This window comes from Acomys minous, assembly GCF_964271855.1.
Source record: "Acomys minous genome assembly, chromosome: 11".
NCBI classification, from domain to species: domain Eukaryota; kingdom Metazoa; phylum Chordata; class Mammalia; order Rodentia; family Muridae; genus Acomys; species Acomys minous.
The window spans coordinates 44,466,798-44,484,255 of record NC_140492.1 but is presented as its reverse complement, the minus strand read 5'-3'; the positions used below and the strand labels follow the sequence as shown (position 1 = coordinate 44,484,255).

The window sequence follows — 17,458 nt, the reverse complement described above, 5'->3', positions numbered from 1 at the left end:
CACTATCCAAATTAACAAAATCAGAAATGAAAAGGGAGACATAACAACAGACACTGAAAAAATACAAAGAATCATTGGATCCTACTTTAAGGCATATGTGCCACAAAATTTGAAAATATAAGGGAAATAGACAATTTTCTTGATCGATTCCACTTGCCAAAATTGAAGCAAGATCAGATAAACAAATTAAATAGTCTTATTTGTCTTATAGAAATAGAAGCAATCATTGATAGTCTTCCAACCAAAAAAAGCCCAGGGCCAGATGGTTTCAGCACAGAATTCTACCAGACCTTAAAAGAAGAGCTAATACTGATACTCTTTAAGCCACTCCAAAAGATAGAAATGAATGGAACATTACCAAATTCATTTTTATTAGGCTACAGTCACATTGGTACATAAACCCCACAAAGACCCAACAAAAGAGAGAGAGAAAGAGAGAGAGAGAGAGAGAGAGAGAGAGAGAGAGAGAGAGAGAGAGAGAGAGAGAATTTCAGACCAATTTCTCTTGTGAACATTGATGAAAAAAATACTCAATAAAATACTCACAAAATGAATACAAGAACATATCAAAAATATCATTCACCATGACCAGGTAGGCTTCATTCTAGGCATACAAGGATGATGGTTTAACATACAGAAATCCATCAATGTAATCCACCATATAAACAAACTGAAAGGAAAAAGCCACATGATCATCTCCTTCGATGCAGAAAAAGCATTTGACAAAAATCCAACATCCTTTAATGTTTAAAGTTTTGGAGAGATCTGGAATACAAGGCACATACCTAAACATAATAAAGGCTATATACAGCAAGCCAATAGCCAACATCAAAGAAAATGGAGAGATACTTGAGAAAATTCCTCTAAAATCAGGGCCCAGACAAGGCTGCATACTTTCTCCCTATCTCTTCAATATAGTTCTTGAAGTTCTAGCTAGAGCAATAAGACAATAAAAGGAGATCAAGGGGATCCAAATAGGAAAGGAGGAAATCAAATTATCCCTATTCTCAGATGATATGATAGTGTATATAAGTGACCTCCAAAATTGCACCAGGGAATTCCTACAGCTGAAAAACACCTTCAGCAAATTGGCTGGATACATAATTAACTCAAAAAAGTCAATAGCCTTCCTATATACAAATGACAATCATGCAGAGGAGGAAATTAGGAAAACTACATCCTTTATGATAGCCACAAGCAATATAAAATATTTAGGAGTAACTCTAAGCAAGCAAGTGAAGGAAGGTTTTGTTTGAAAAAAAACCTTAAATCTCTGAAGAAAGAGATTGAAGATGACATCAGAAGGGGGAATGATCTCCCTTGTTCAGGGATGGAGAGAATTAACATAGTAAAAATGGCCATCTTACCAAAAGCAATTTACAGATTCAATGCAATCCCTATCAAAATACCTACAGAATTATTTAAAGACATTGAAAGATCAATTCTCAAGTTTATATGAAAAAAAAAAAAAAACAAAACAGAATAGCTATAACAATCTTATACAATAAAACATCCTCAGGAGGAATCTTCATACCTGATCTCAAGCTGTACTATAAAGCAACAGTAAATAAAACATCATAGTACTGGCACAGCAATAAGATGGTTGATCAATGGAATAGAATCAAAGACCCAGAAATGAATCCATACACATATGATCACTTGATTTTTGGAATCTGTTCACTGGAAAAAGGATAGCATCTTCAACAAATGGTCTTGGTCTAACTGGGTGTCAACATGTAGAAAAATGCAATTAGACCCATATTTGTCACCATGTACAAAACTCAAGTCCAAGTGGATTAAAGACCTCAACATGAAACCAGAGACACTAAATCAGTTAGAAGAAAAAGTGAGGAAGAGCCTGGAACACATTGACACAGGAGACAACTTCCTGAACAGAACACCAACAGCCCGGGGCTTAAGGTCAACAATTAATAAATGGGACCTCATGAGGCTGAGAATCTTCTGTAAGGCAGGAGACACTGTCAACAGAACAAAGCGATAGCCTATAGGTTGGGAAAAGATCTTCACCAATCCTACACCAGACAAAGCTCTAATACCCAAAATATATAAAGAATTCATGAAATTAAACACCACCAAACCAAATAACCCAACTGAGAAATGGGGTTCAGAACTAAACAGAAAATTCTCAACAAAGGAATAATGAATTGCTGAGAAACACTTTAAAAATCTCAATGTCTTTAGTCATCAGAGAAATGCAAATCACAATGACTCTGTGATTCCATCTTATACCCATTAGAATGGCTAAGATTAAAAACTCAAGTGACACAACATCCTGGCAAGGATGTAGAGAAAGAGGAGCACTCCTTCATTGCTGGTGGGAATGCAAACTTGTACAACCATGTTGGAATTCTATCTGGTGCTTTCTTAGAAAACTGAGATATACCCAGAAAACTGAGAATATACCCAGCTGGCTTCCTCAAAACCCAGCTACTTCACTCCTTGGAATATACCCAGACAATGCTCCACCACACAACATGGACATATGGTCAATCATTCTCATAACATCCTTACTCATTATAGCCAGAAGCTGGAAACAACCTTAATGTCTCTCAGTTGAAGAATGGATAAAGAATCTGTGGTACATTTACACTATGGAATGCTATTCAGCTATTAGAAACAAGGAAATCCCAAAATTTATGGACCAATGAATGGAACTATAAATCATCATACTGAGTGAGTTAACCCAGAGGCAGAAAGGTTCACATGGGCACTTTGGGTACTAGCCCAAAAGGCATGACCCATGAAAGTTTTCACTTACAAGGAGATTGATATAGATGTGAGGACATCCCACTAGGACTCTAGGTAAGACAAATACAGAATAGGAGAACTAGAAAGACCCAGAGGGTGCTAGAAACCTACAAGAAGAACATCGTGACTGATAGATCAGGGCCCAGGGGTTATGTTCAAACTATTACACTAACCTAGGACAATACAAGTAGTAAACATCAAACCCCTATTCTTTTTTTTTTTAACACATTTTTATTGAAAATTAAAAATAATTCCTATTACATCTCATTTTCTATCCCATCCCATGCATCCTCCCATTCCTCCCTCCCTCCCACTTTCACCCCAATCCCCCTTCCCTATGACTGTGGCTGTGGGGGACCTCCTCCCCCTGAATATGGTGCTAGGGTATCAAGTCTTTTCTTGGTAGTCCTCTATCCTTCTTCCGAGTGCCATTGGGCCTCCCCCACAAAGGGACATGGCCAAATATGGGGCACCAGAGACCCTGTGAAAGTCAGTCCCCAGTCTCCACTTAGCTGTGGAGAATGTTCTGTCCCTTGGCTAGATCTGGGTAGGGCAAACCCCTATTCTGATCTAGCCAATGGATAGGACATTCTTCACAGTTATGTGGAGACCAGGGACTGACTCTGACATGAAATCCAGTGCCCCATATTTGACCACCTCCTTTGGGTGGGGAGGCCTGGTGGAACTCAAAGAAAGAATAAGCAGGCTACCAAGATGAGATTTGAAAGCCTATGACCATATAGTGGGGAGGAGGTAATCGTTGGTCATAGACCTAGGGGAGGGGAATAGGGTGAAAGCGGGAAGAAGGGAGGAGTGGGAGGATACAAGTAATGGATAACAATTAAGTTGTAATCTGAATAAATGAATTTAGAAAAAAAGAAAAGAAAAGGATACCTGCATACACACACACACACACACACACAACGTTATGGTTAAATGTCATGTGAATTTTCTTCAGATACTATGGATCCCTGGCTCTGCAGCCAAAATTTGCAACTTTTAAATTGTTAGATGTTGTTCCTTGGTTCCCAGCATTGCTCTTACACTTACATTGTCCCAGGGTCTCTCTAGGTCCAATTAGCATGATTTGGAACTTGATCTCGATTAAAAATCAAATAAAAATGTTTTTAAAAATCCAAGGTTGTCATCCTCCTCCCATCTTCTATCTCCTGAACCACTTATTACTCAGCCCTCCAATCCAGCACCAGACTTAAGGACGGGTCAGGCTCCACGCCAGAACACAGTGACATCTCTCCAAATGAAACAGGTCACTGCCAGATGTGTAAATACAACCTACTATTTTACTGGCAAAAGAAAATCAACAAAAATTGGAGCTGTCAGGAACTTAGTACTGAGAACCTATGGAGCCTTGTGCCAAGATGGATGCCAACAGGGAGTGCTGAGGTCATAACCCAGTTAACTCAGTTGGCATCAGCCACTTTCAATAAGAACCAGTACTTTAAATTGTTCCTTAATTCTATACTGGAACTATTAAACCCCAGAGAGGAAGTGCAGCAGGGAACAGCAGAAGTCTTCAGAGCAGAGCTAGCCCCTAGATGCCCATCTATGGCACGATGCCCAGGTTTGCACAAGTGACAGTAGACAATGGCCACTCTGTGTGGTAGCACAGCTGTAAAGTGTCATGCCCAGCTCAGGGCTGTCTATTAGGACTTGACATGGAAAAGCGCTGATGATGATGATGATGGTGATGATCATGATGATGGTGATAATGAAAAGACTGATCACAAAGGCATGTTAGTTAACATAACATCCATGAACACCAAGCTTTGAAGAAGAAGTCCACAAAACACTGTGTTGAAACTAGTGTGCGATTCTTTAGTTTGTAAATAAATATCAACTACCCAGTGGTAGAGAATAGAGTCAACATTCCTAACCAGACATCTGGAATATAGTCTGCAAAAGTGAATGCCAACATCTCCATTCTCCTGTGGTCTCAAACAGTATCCAGAAAAAGAAATAAATTTGCTGTTTTATTTTATATTTATGATGCATAAAAATTTTGCTATATACTTTATATGACTTTGCTCTTTGACAGGCAGAGTTTCACTAAAATAGAAAATGTACCTAAAGTTAAGCCAAGACAGTATTTCATGCCATCCTTTAGATTTCATTAAGTCCTCAGAAATGAGACACCATCATACCAAGGATTATGCGTAAGAACAGAGAGACCTGGGTTCTAGTCCCAAGTCAGCATCTGCAAACACTGCTTGCTCATTTGTGACCTTCAGTAACCAAATGATCAGGTCCCTCTTCAGTTGCTTGTCTTCTGAGTGACAAAATCAAGTTTGTTCCATTCCAAGGGCCATCCAAGCTCTAATACTTGATGACAATTCAGTTTGATATGTGCTGCATAGAGACCTAGGCTGCTCTATAGAAGTTAATGGGTCATTAATTGATGGGAGTGTGGAAGACCACAATGCCAGTGGAAATGTGAACAGGGACAGATACAATCCTAAGGCTTCTCAGAAGAGAACCAGGACTCTATTGAGAGTTTTACTATCGGTCATTCAAGTTACATTCTGCCAACAAATTGGTCTACAATATGCCCACACCTTGAAATGTTTAAATACTTTGAATTGAAATGCTATGTATTAAGTTATTCAGGAAAGAAAATTTCACTCGGACATAACATTAAGGCTTTAGCATGGTTATCACTCATCGTTCTTAGTCATATTACACTGAGCAAAAGAAGAAATATGTAATATAACTGTTATAACAGCCGGTGCAATGGTTGAAGAGGTAAAGGTACCTGCAATTAAGCCTAATTGCCTGTTTTGGATTCCTGGGGTCCTGGATGTAAAAAGGAAAACTGACCTATGACCTCCACATGCATGTCCTGGTGTGGACATTTGTACACACACACACACACACACACACACACACACACACACACACACACACAGATACTTAGTTATGTACTAAATATTTCAAATATGTTATAAAATTTCTATTTCATTTATTATAGACTATAAAAATATATCATATTCAATGAAGGTAGCCTCATTCCGAACATCTCAAAATATATTTGCTCTGATTTTATGACCAGTATCAAAAAGCATTCTAAACTCAGATACATTCCTTACTAGAATCAGTAATCAATTAAGGGCACACACACACACACACACACACACACACACATATTTACAATGTAAAAGAATTAAAGGACACAGGCCACCTACATTTTCTGATTTATAGTGAGTGGTATCTATTCCTCTCCCAAGCATACTGGAAGCTCCATCAAAGGGAATTGATTAAAAAGATCAATGGCTCACAAGGACACATGCTCAACCATGTTCGTAGCATTCTTATTCATAATAGTCAGAACCTGGAAACAGCCTAAATGTCCCCCAGTTGAAGAATGGATAAAGAGACTGTGGTACATTTATACTATGCAATACTACTCAGCTATTAAAACAAGGAAATCCGAAAATTTGTAGACAAATGGATGGAATTAGAAATGATCATGAGTGAGTTAATCCAGAAGCAGAAAGACTCACATGGTATATACCCATTTGTAATTGGGCCCAAAAGGCATGTCCCACGAAAGTCTTCACTTACTAGGAAATTGAGATAGATGTGAGGACATCCTACTGAGATTATAGATAAGAGAAATATAGGAGATGGGAAAATAGAAGGACCCAGATGGTCCTAGAAACCTACAAGAAGAACATTGTGATGGGTGGACCAGGGCCCAGGCGGGTCTGCTCAAACTATTGTACTAACCAAGGACAATACAAGTAGTAAACCCCTACTCTGATCTAGCCAATGGACAGGACATTCTCCACAGTTATGTGAAGAGTGGGGATTGAATCTGACATGAACTCTCGTGCCCCATATTTTACCACCGCCCCTTGGTGGGGAGTCCTGATGGCAGTCAAAGAAAGAATAAGCAGGCTACCAAGATAAAACTTGATAGCCTATGTCCATGTAGTGGGGGAGGAGGTCCCCCTTGCTCTTAGACCTAGGGGAGGAGAATACGGTGAAAGCGGCAGGGAGGGAGGAACAGGGGGATACAAGTGATGGGATAACAATTGAGTAGTAATCTGAATGAATTAATAAAATTCAAATTTTTTTTAAAAAAGAAAAGGGGAAAAAAAACTCCCAGTGGCTGAGTTACTACCATAAGAATACATCAGAAATGACAATATTTCTGCTTGGCCATGACCAACTTGCAATTTTTTTTTTTTTTTTTTTTTTTTGCCACATGGGTCATTCTCATTCTCAGTCAAAATCCTACACTCTCTCCAATAATCTATCTGCAGACCAGTTCCAAAGGCTGACAAATCACATGGTCATAAGCACTTAAGGAAGGAAAGCTTTATTTGGCTTACAAATCAAAGGTGTGGTCCCTCATGACACCTGATATATGGTGGCAAGAGTATGAGGCATCTGGTTTTATTGTACATGCACATTGGGAGTTTGAAGACATGAATGCTGGTGCTCAGTGCCACTTCTCACTTTTACTCAGTCTGAGACCCAAGGTCACAGAGTGGTGACATCCACATAGAGACTGTGTCCATTCACCTAGCTAACATAATTTAAAAACTTCCTCACACATGTACAGAGGTGTGTTCCTATGGAAGTATATAATCCCACCATTAATTATCACGTATGTGGTAGGAAGGGTAAGCTGTATGACCCAGAACTTAAGAATGAGATGTGACATTTTCAAAACTGAGAAGAAACAGACAAGCCTCCAAAGATAACGGGGTTGTCTCAACCCTTTCTTTTGGCTCAGAGTCTGGCCAGAATGTGCTACTTTCCACTTGTGACTATGAGAAGACAGCATCAAAAAATAAACAGAGAATTGTGGAAAGAAATGGAAAAAGCATCAATCTGATGATAATTTTGCTGGGCCTCCGAAAATGCTCTGGAATCATGCAGCATGCTTTCCCTTACATCTATGTGAGGGGTAAACAGACTACATAGATGGAATCAGCCTGCAACAATAACAAAAGCTGTCTGACCATGTGGTAAGTAGAACTGCCACTAGGAAGGCCATAAAGCAATTACCTCCTGGTGAAGGACTAAGCAGGAGGGCTCATATGGGTCAGGCAAATGAAGACCCAGGTGTTCTCCTCACCAGGTGTCCAAGAACAGAGTGGGTAGAACAGGTCAGCAGGATGACTCCCCTTGGCAGTCGTCCACAGCTAAGGCAGCTGTTGCTTGTCAAGGATATACTACATTTATTGTGGTTATACTTCACACCTCATTAACAAGACACAGGCAGTATTTAAATGCGTGTGCACTTAAATGGTGTGCAGGTCTGCAATCTCAAAGCAGTAAGAACCCTTCCCAGCCAGACTGCAGAAACCCTTGCTGAGCTTTCTGGTGAGTGAATCTTCTCTTTGGGGACCCTCTCTCCTTCTTCAAAAAACAAGAACTACAGTATAGATACCAATGTTTCTCCTTACTTTCTTCTCACTTCCTTAATGGCCACCTCAGAGCCCTGAGACTCACTTTCACTCCCTTTTACTTCCAGCTCCAGACACCGATATTCTACAGCATGAAGTCTACAATGTGTTTCCTTCTCATCTCCATCTTCCTTCTGCAGTTGATGATCCCAGTGAAAGCGCAGCATTCCTTAGACACTGTGGTGAAGGAAATGATCAAGGAAGAGATAAATAGTGCAGGTAACAGATGGGGCAAGGAAAATCTGAGCTCAACCCTTTACTTACGCCTCCTATTCCTAAACCTTTACTTCATCGTTACCCCACTCCAAGACCGCAGCTTCTAGTTAGCCCACTGTAGCCCTACTTCCTGTTCAAGAGTTCATTTGGTATCCCACTCTTTTTTGAGCTCTTGATCAAAAACCAAATGTTCTTGATTAGGAGGACCAAGGAGGGTGGTAGGCATAATGTATGGATCCATTATGAATCAAGTGTAAATCAAAGACTTTAGTTTCTTTAATTTTTACAGCCAATTTACGAACTAAGAATAACTTACTGTCACTTCATAAAGTAAGCAATTAAATTTGGAGTCTGGAGAGATGACTAGGTAGTACAGAGTTCTGGCTGCTCTTCCAGAGGACCTGGCCCCCACATCATGATGTCTCACAAACACGTATAACTCCTGTCCCAGAGGATCAGATGGCCTATTCTAGACATTATAAGTACAAGGCATACATGTGATTCTCACACACACACACACACACACACACACACACACACACACACACACACACACTTAGGCAAAATACACAGGCAAATAAAAAAATTTTAAAGAAATTAAAACTTAAATGTTAATGAGTACCCCGATTATGAAAAAAATGATAACTCTAGACACAAGAGGACTTTGAAGAAAGTTGTGAAAAAAGAACATGTAAGCACATTTTAATATTTTGTTTTATTTTGTTGTGGTTTCTAATATTTCTTTCTCCCTTCTCAACCAAAGTCCCTCCCAACACTCCAACACCAGGTAGCAAGAATGAAGGTTAGTGAGGAAGAGGGCACTGTTATCTTTTCACTACTTCCTGGTGCTTAGGGTCATTGGTCAAGTACAATTTTCATTTCAGATTATCTATAACTTCTCATCAAACTGCATCAACAACAACCAGGAGGAGCATGAGGGTACACAGGCATTCTTTGTCCTTGGTGTCCCCCTCTCCAGGCTCTGGCATTTGTTTCCTCTCAGACTCTCCTGCATTAAATTATCTGTAGCTGCCAAAGATTATAGCCATCTCAAAGCCTGCACGAGGCAAATATTCTGCTGCTGTGGGCAATCTGGAGCAGCCCCATATCCTACACCTGGGAATGGAAGAAAAACACATTTTTAAAGACACCAAAATTTCCACTACAAGAACACAAGCAAAACCACCAGGTACTACTTAGAGTATTCTCTCTTGACAGGGGCTAAGAAGCTCTCCTGCACTAGTGTCACAGCAAAAGGCAGACTGGCCACTTGTCCTGCTGGTAAGTAACTCTACACAAAGAATTTGAGCAAGATGTCCTATGTTCTTCCCTATAAAGAATGTGTCAATATATAATAGTGAATTGTTTTCCTAGATCAATTTGTACTACCTTGGAAGTGAGCCATAGTCTCAGGTACCCAGACATCCCTTATTCATTTTCAGTTCCTTTAAGGATGATACTGAGAGGACTTGAGTTTCTGTTCTTCCTTTCATTTCTTTCTATTGCACACTCTCTCATATGCCAGTCATTTGTGTCTTCAATAGTCTGGTCATGGATATGGCCTTCATTTCTGCCTCAATTTTTTCATTTGCTTAGCTGAGCAGGTAGCCAACACAGAAGTAATTTGCCATCAACTTGATGACATTGAAACTCCAAGTCCTTGTGTTTAAGTGATTCTTGTTTAAGAAGTTTAGGTGACTTTTCCCTTGAAGATAATTCCCAAATTTAGATTATTTTTTTTTACCTATGCCTAGAGGTCCCATGAGCTTCCTGGGGAGCTAGGGACTCTCCAACTCTTACAGTCCAAGGTCTCTAATGTCTGTGTCTCACATGACCATGCAGGTATGGCTGTCACTGGTTGTGCTTGTGGTTATGGCTGTGGATCTTGGGATATCAGGAACGAGAATACTTGCCACTGCCAGTGCTTAGTCATAGACTGGACCACCGCCCACTGCTGTCAAATGGCCTAAGAATGAGGAGGCTGAGAATCCAATTTTTTAATGATCATCATAATGAAACCATGGTGTCAACCAGGAAACCTGACTCATTGTCTTCATAATGAATCCATATTACCCAATAATTCTTCTTGAGTAATAAAGATTGATTTGTACCTTTGCATTTTGTCCTTAATGCTATTACTCCTAGCTTTTGTTGCCAGAAAATATTTTCAGTATCTCAGTGATTATCTCAGTACAGAATGTAAGAAGGGTGGTGATGAAAGATATGGGAAGAATGGGAAAAGGGACTGACTCTCTCATTCTCCTACTTCCTCAGGATCTATCAAAAATATTGAATGTGTTGTTGGCATGAGATATAGTAAAGCAAAATGCCATGCTTGAATGGAGCTCACCAATTAGAACAGTGAATTCCAAGCCATGTGCAGAAAGACTTTGCAAGGTTCAGGTGGAAAGGGAAATTTAAAACAATTTCTAACTTCTCACTATGTATGTGTACTCTCTCCAACTTACACACCTGAGATGGCTTTCCTGAAGGCAGCCTCTTTCCTATTGTCCTTCTTCCAGATAACCATAGGCCACCACAGCGCCCACCTATCAAGAAGGTCATGTTACAGTATATCTTTCTTTGTATAAAAATTTACAGAATTCCAAACAAAGAAATACTTTTAAATGTTTCTACTAATGTTAAGTAAATGAGGGACTCAGTGGCTTAGCAGTAAGTGCATTGTAAGTTGAGGAACTGCCAGTTTTGGGGCTTCATAGTTTTAAAGGAGGATATAAATCAGTTCTCAACTCTTAGACCATCAAAAAACTTTTTCCAAAAAATGGTCTGACTATCGGCAAGTATATAGTAATTCAGGTACATTAAATATCACTACAATGAAAAGTTTTCTATTTTCCTACCTATTTCGTGAGGCGATTACTTAAGCTAGCAACCATGAATTAAAGATAAACATGCAATGAGATATAGGTATTATCTGTAGATACATAAGCTATTTATGGAAACTCTTCATATTTCTCATTCAACCAGCACATTTCTAAGATATGGAATGGAACAATTGCTCAGTGTTTAATAACTCATGAGCTTGCAGAGGACCCTGATTTGGTTGCCAGCATCTACATGGTAGTATATAACAATCTGTAATTCCAGTTTGTAAGAATTTGAGCCCTTCTTCTGACCTCCGTAGGCACCAGGCACACATGTGCTGCACATGTGTGCATGCAGACAAGACACTCCTGTACATTAAATAGAATAAATAAATCTAATAAAAGTTAGAACAATTTTCTAAACAAATTGTTTGTATTTACTAATTACTCATCAAAATGCTTTATAAATGTTCTCCTCCCTTGTACACTGTTGATCACTGGAAGCATGTTTGTGATAGCTGTTGTTCTGTTAATTGATAAAACAAGAGTCATTTTGAAGGAGACAACAGAAATTGAGAAAATGCCCCCAGCATATTGTCTTTTGGGTGAGTGTGTGGGGCATATTCTGGATTGATATGGGTAAGCCCAGATCACTGTTGGTAAGACCACCCCTGGGCAAGTGACTCTGGATATATATAATGTTACAATGTTAAAGATTTAAAGGACACAGGGCACCTACATTTCATGAGCTATAGTGAATGGCATCTATTCCTCTCCCAAGCATTGTGGAAGTCCTTTCAAAAGGAATTGATTAAAAAATCCAGCCGAGAGTAATGGCACACATCTTTAATCCCAGCAGTCAGGAGACAGATCCAGGCAAATCTCTGTGAGTTTGAGGCCAACCTCATCTACAAATTTAGTCCAGGGCAGCCAAGTCTACACAGAGAAACCATGCCTCAAACAACAACAACAGCAACAACAACACAAGAAAGACAATATTTCTGCTTGGCAGTGAGCAAGTGGCAAATGTTTCTTCTCCACATGGGTTATTCCATTCTCAGTCAGAAGCCTGGCTCTCTGCAATAATTCTTCAGCAAACTAGTTCCAAAGGCTGACAAACCACATGGTCAGGTTTCTCACAGCTACAAACCCACTTCAGGACCCAAGGTCCTGTGTTAGTCACTTTTCTCATGGGCACTTAAGGAAGGAAAGGCTTATTTGGCTTACAAATCAAAAGTGTGGTCCCTCATGGCACCTGACATGCAGTGGCAAGAGTATGAAGCAGCTGGTCTTACTGTCTACACAGACTAGGAGCGGGAAGGTATGAATGCTGGTGCTCAGTGCCACTTCCTACTTTTACTCAGCCTGAGACCCGAGCCCACAGAGTGCTGACACCCACATAGAGAGTGTGTCCATTCACCTTGGCTAACCTAGTGTAAGAACTTCCTCACACACATGTACAGAGGTGTGTTCCTATGGAAGTACATAGTACAACCAAGTTGAGAACATTAATCATGACATATATGGAAGAAAGGGTAAGCAATATACCCTGAACTATAGAATGAGAAGAGATGAGACATTTCCAAATTGAGAAGAAACAGACATGCCTCCAAAGATACCGGATTTGTCTCAATCTTTTCTTTTGGCTCAGACTCTGGCCAGTATGTGCTACTTTCCCCTTGTGGCTATGAGAGGACAGAATAAAAAACAAACAAACAAACAAATAAATAAATAAACAAGCAAACAGAGAATAGTGGAAAGAAATGCAAAAAAGATAAATCTAATGATAATTTTGCTGGGCCTCTGAAAGTGCTCTGGAATCATGCAGCATGCTTTCCCTTACGTCTATGTGAGGTAAACAGACTACATAGATGGAATCAGCCTGCAACAATAACAAAAGCTGTCTGACCATGTGGTAAGTTTAGAGCTGCCACTAGGAAGGCCATAAAGCAATTACCTCCTGGTGAAGGACTAAGCAGGAGGGCTCATATGGGTCAGGCAAATGAAGACCCAGGTGTTCTCCTCACCAGGTGTCCAAGAACAGAGTGGGTAGAACAGGTCAGCAGGATGACTTCCATTGGCAGTCATCCACAGCAAAGCTGAAGATACAATAAGATTTATCATGGTAATATTCCACACCTCACTAGCAAGTCACAGCAAGTATTTAGATGTGTGTACACTTATATATATATTAAGGGTGCGCAGGTCTGCAATCTCAAAGCAGTAGAGCACCCTTCCCAGCCAGACTACAGAAACCTTTGCTGAGCTTTCTGGTGAGTGAATCTGCTCTTTGGGAACCCTCTCCTACTCCAAAAAAAAAAAAAAAAAAAAAAAAAGCTAGAAGAACTGCAGTATAGATACCGATGTTTCTCCTCACATTCTTCTCCCTTCCTTAATCACCACCTCAGAGCCCAGAGACTCACGTTCATTCCCTTTATTCTTCCAGCTCCAGAAGGGTGACTTTCTACAGCATGAAGTCTACAATGTGTTTCCTTCTCATCTCCATCTTCCTTCTGCAGTTGATGATCCCAGTGAACACGCAGTGTTCCTTAGACACCGTGGTGAAGGAAATGATCAAGGAAGCGCTCAATGGTACAGGTAACAGATGGGGAAAGGAAAATCTGAGCTCAACCCTCTACTTATGCCACCTATATCAAAACTTTTACTTCATCTTTACCCCACTCCAAGATCCCCGTCTCTAGTTAGTCCACTGTAGCCCTACTTCCGGTTCAAGGATTCATTTGGTATTCCATGCTTTTTGAGCTTTGATAAAATGCAAAATCTTCTTGATGAGGAGGAACAGGGAGGGAGGGAGGTGTAATGTATGGGTCCATTATGAGTCAAGTGTAAATCAAAGACTTTTGTTAGTTTCTTTAGTTTTTACAGTCAATGTATGAACTAAGAATAACTTGTGGTCTCTTCATAAATTAATCAATTAAATGTGAAGTCTGGAGAGATGACTAGGTACTTAAGAGCACTGGCTGCTCTTCCAGAGGACCTGGCACCCACACGATGTCTCACAAACGTTGCTACTCCTGTCCCAGAGGATCATCCGCCCTCTTCTTCCCACCACAAGTACATGGCGGACATGTTATGCACAGGCAAACACTTAGGCAAACACAAAAAATTTTAAAGATATTAAAATGTAAATGTTAGTGAGTACCCTGATTATGAAAAAATAATAACGGTAGACACAAGAGGACTTAGAAGGAAGTTGTGAAAACAGGAGAACACGTAGGTACTTTTAAATTATTTTATTTCATTATGGTTTCTTATTTTTCTTTTTCTACTCTCTACATGAATCCCTTCCAGAACCCCAACACCAGGTAGGCAAGAATGAAGATTAGTGGGGAAGAGGGCGCTGTTATCTTTTCACTCCTTCCTGGTGCTTAGGCTCATTGGGTTTCTAGAGGCAAGTACAATTTTCATTTCAGATTATCTATAACTTCTCATCAAATTGCATCAACAACAACCAGGAACAGCATGGGGATGTACAAGCATTCTTTTTCCTTCATGCCCCCCTCTCCAGGCTCTGGCATTTATTTCCTCTCAGACTCACCTGCATTAAATTATCTGTAGCTGCCAAAGATTATAGCCATCTCAAAGCCTGCACGAGGCAAATATTCTGCTGCTGTGGGCAATCTGGAGCAGCCCCATATCCTACACCTGGGAATGGAAGAAAAACACATTTTTAAAGACACAAAAATTTCCACTACAAGAACACAAGCAAAACCACCAGGTACTACTTAGAGTATCCTCTCTTGACAGGGGCTAAGAAGCTCTCCTGCACTAGTGTTACAGCAAAAGACAGACTGGCCACCTGTCCTGCTGGTAAGTAACTCTACACAAAGAAATTGAGCAAGATGTCCTATGTTCTTCCCTATAAAGAATATGTCAATATATAATAGTGAATTGTTTTCCTAGATCAATTTGTACTACCTTGGAAGTGAGCCATAGTCTCAAGTGCCCAGACATCCCTTATTCATTTTCAGTTCCTTAAAGGATGATACTGAGAGGACTTGAGTTTCTGTTCTTCCTTTCATTTCTTTCTCTCATATGCCAGTCATTTGTGTCTTCAATAGTCTGGTCATGGATATGGCCTTCATTTCTGCCTCAATTTTTTCATTTGCTTAGCTGAGCAGGTAGCCAACACAGAAGTAATTTGCCATCAACTTGATGACATTGAAACTCCAAGTCCTTGTGTTTAAGTGATTCTTGTTTAAGAAGTTTAGGTGACTTTTCCCTTGATGATAATTCCCAAATTTAGATTATTTTTTTTTTTTTACCTATGCCTAGATGTCCCATGAGCTTCCTGGGGAGTTAGGGACTCTCCAACTCTTACAGTCCAAGGTCTCTAATGTCTGTGTCTCACATGACCATGCAGGTATGGCTGTCACTGGTTGTGCTTGTGGCTATGGCTGTGGATCTTGGGATATCAGGAACGGGAATACTTGCCACTGCCAGTGCTCAGTCATAGACTGGACCACCGCCCGCTGCTGTCAAATGGCCTAAGAATGAGGAGGCTGAGAATCCAGTTTTTTAATGATCATCATAATGAAACCATGGTGTCAACCAGGAAACCTGACTCATTGTCTTCATAATGAATCCATATTACCCAATAATTCTTCTTGAGTAATAAAGATTGATCTGTACCTGTGCATTTTGTCCTTAATGCTATTACTCCTAGCTTTGGTTGCCAGAAAATATTTTCAGTATCTCAGGGATTACCTCAGTACAGAATATAAGAAGGGTGGTGATGAAAGATATGGGAGGAATGGGAAAAGGGACTGACTCTCTCATTCTCCTACTTCCTCAGGATCTATCAAAAATATTGAATGTATTGTTGACATGAGATATAGTAAAGCAAAATGCCATGCTTGAATGGAGCTCACCAATTAGAACAGTGAATTCCAAGCCATGTGCTGGAAGACTTTGCTGGGTGCAGGCAGAAAGGGAAATTTAAGAAATTTCTATTTTTTAACTGAAATTTTTTAATAAATTTATTCACATTAAATCTCAATTGTTATTCCATCTCTTCTATCCTCCCATTTCTCCCTCCCTCTAGCTTTCACCCTATTCTCCGCCCCTATGTCTATGACTGATATCACTATGTGTGCTCACTCCAACTTACACACCTGAGATGGCTTTCCTGATGGCAACCTCTTTCCCATGGCTTTTCGTCCAGAAAGCCATAGGTCACCACAGCCCACACCTATCATGAAGGTCATGAGACAGTGTATCTTTCTTTCTATAATAATTTACAGAATTCCAAGTAAATACTTTTAAATGTTGCTACTAATGTTAAGCAAATGAGAGACTAAGTGGCTTGGTAGCAAGTACATTATAAATTGAGGAACTGCCAGTTTGGAGGCTTCGTAGTTCTAAAGGAGGTTATGAATCAGTTTTCAACACTTAGACCATCAAAAATACTTAAAAAAAAAACCCTGGTGTTTCTATTGGCAGCTAAATAGGAATTCAGGTATATTGATCATCACTACAATTAAAAGTTCTCTACTTTCCTACCTTATTAGTGAGGCAATTTCTCAAAGCTAACAGCTATGAATTAAAGATAAAAATGCAATGAGATAGAGCTATTTATCTGTAGATGCATAATCTGTTTAGGGAAAATCCTCATATTTCTCATTCAAAAAACACATTTCTAGGAGATGGAGTGATTACTTAGTTTTTAATAAAACATGAGCTTGCAGAGTACCCTGGTTTGGTTTCCACCACATACAGGGCAGTATATACCAATCTGTAACTCTAGTTTGCAAGGATTTGATCCCCTTTTCTGACCTCCGTGGGCACAAGGCACACACGTTCTGCACATGTGTGCATGCAGACAAGACACATTAAATAGAATAAATAAATATAATAAAATTTACAACAATTGTAAACAAATTATATTTACTAATTACACATCGAAGTGCTTTATAAAGGTTCTCCTCCCTTGTACACTGTTGATCACTGGAAGCATGTGTGTGCTAGCTGTTGCTCTGTTAACTGGTAAAACAAGAGTCATTTTGGAAGGGACAACTGAAATTGAGAAAATGCCCCCAGCACATCGTCCTTTGGGTAAGTGTGTAGGGCATTTTCTGGATTGATATGGGTGAGCCCAGATCACTGTGGGTAGGACGACTCCTGGGCAAGTGACTCTGAATGGTTTAAGAAAGCAGGCTGAGCAAACCATAAGGAGCACACAGTCTTTCATGA

At 39.9% G+C, this 17,458-nt stretch overlaps 1 protein-coding gene and 1 long non-coding RNA gene across 4 annotated transcripts in view; one reads left to right on the top strand and one right to left on the bottom strand.

The window, feature by feature from the left end:
* Positions 1–15,902, top strand: part of LOC311608111 (resistin-like beta) — a 41,659-nt gene extending 25,757 nt beyond the window's left edge. The window contains exons 1-4 of one of the 3 annotated variants that reach the window (XM_084800375.1): positions 13,469–13,518; positions 13,692–13,837; positions 15,014–15,076; positions 15,630–15,902. In XM_084800375.1, the coding sequence (XP_084656501.1) occupies positions 13,717–13,837; positions 15,014–15,076; positions 15,630–15,757 (312 nt within the window). In that variant the 5' untranslated portion in view covers positions 13,469–13,518; positions 13,692–13,716 and the 3' untranslated portion in view covers positions 15,758–15,902. Of the gene's footprint in view, positions 1–8,272; positions 8,424–13,468; positions 13,519–13,691; positions 13,844–15,013; positions 15,077–15,629 lie in introns of those variants that run through there. The other 2 variants (XM_084800374.1, XM_084800373.1) reach the window with 2 other exon arrangements.
* Positions 9,233–13,767, bottom strand: LOC311608115. Its single transcript, XR_014782838.1, has 4 exons — positions 13,669–13,767; positions 13,273–13,344; positions 10,893–10,969; positions 9,233–9,536 (listed from the first exon to the last, which is right to left on the bottom strand). It is a non-coding gene; the product is annotated as an uncharacterized lncRNA (long non-coding RNA).
* Positions 15,903–17,458: the final 1,556 nt, after the last annotated feature.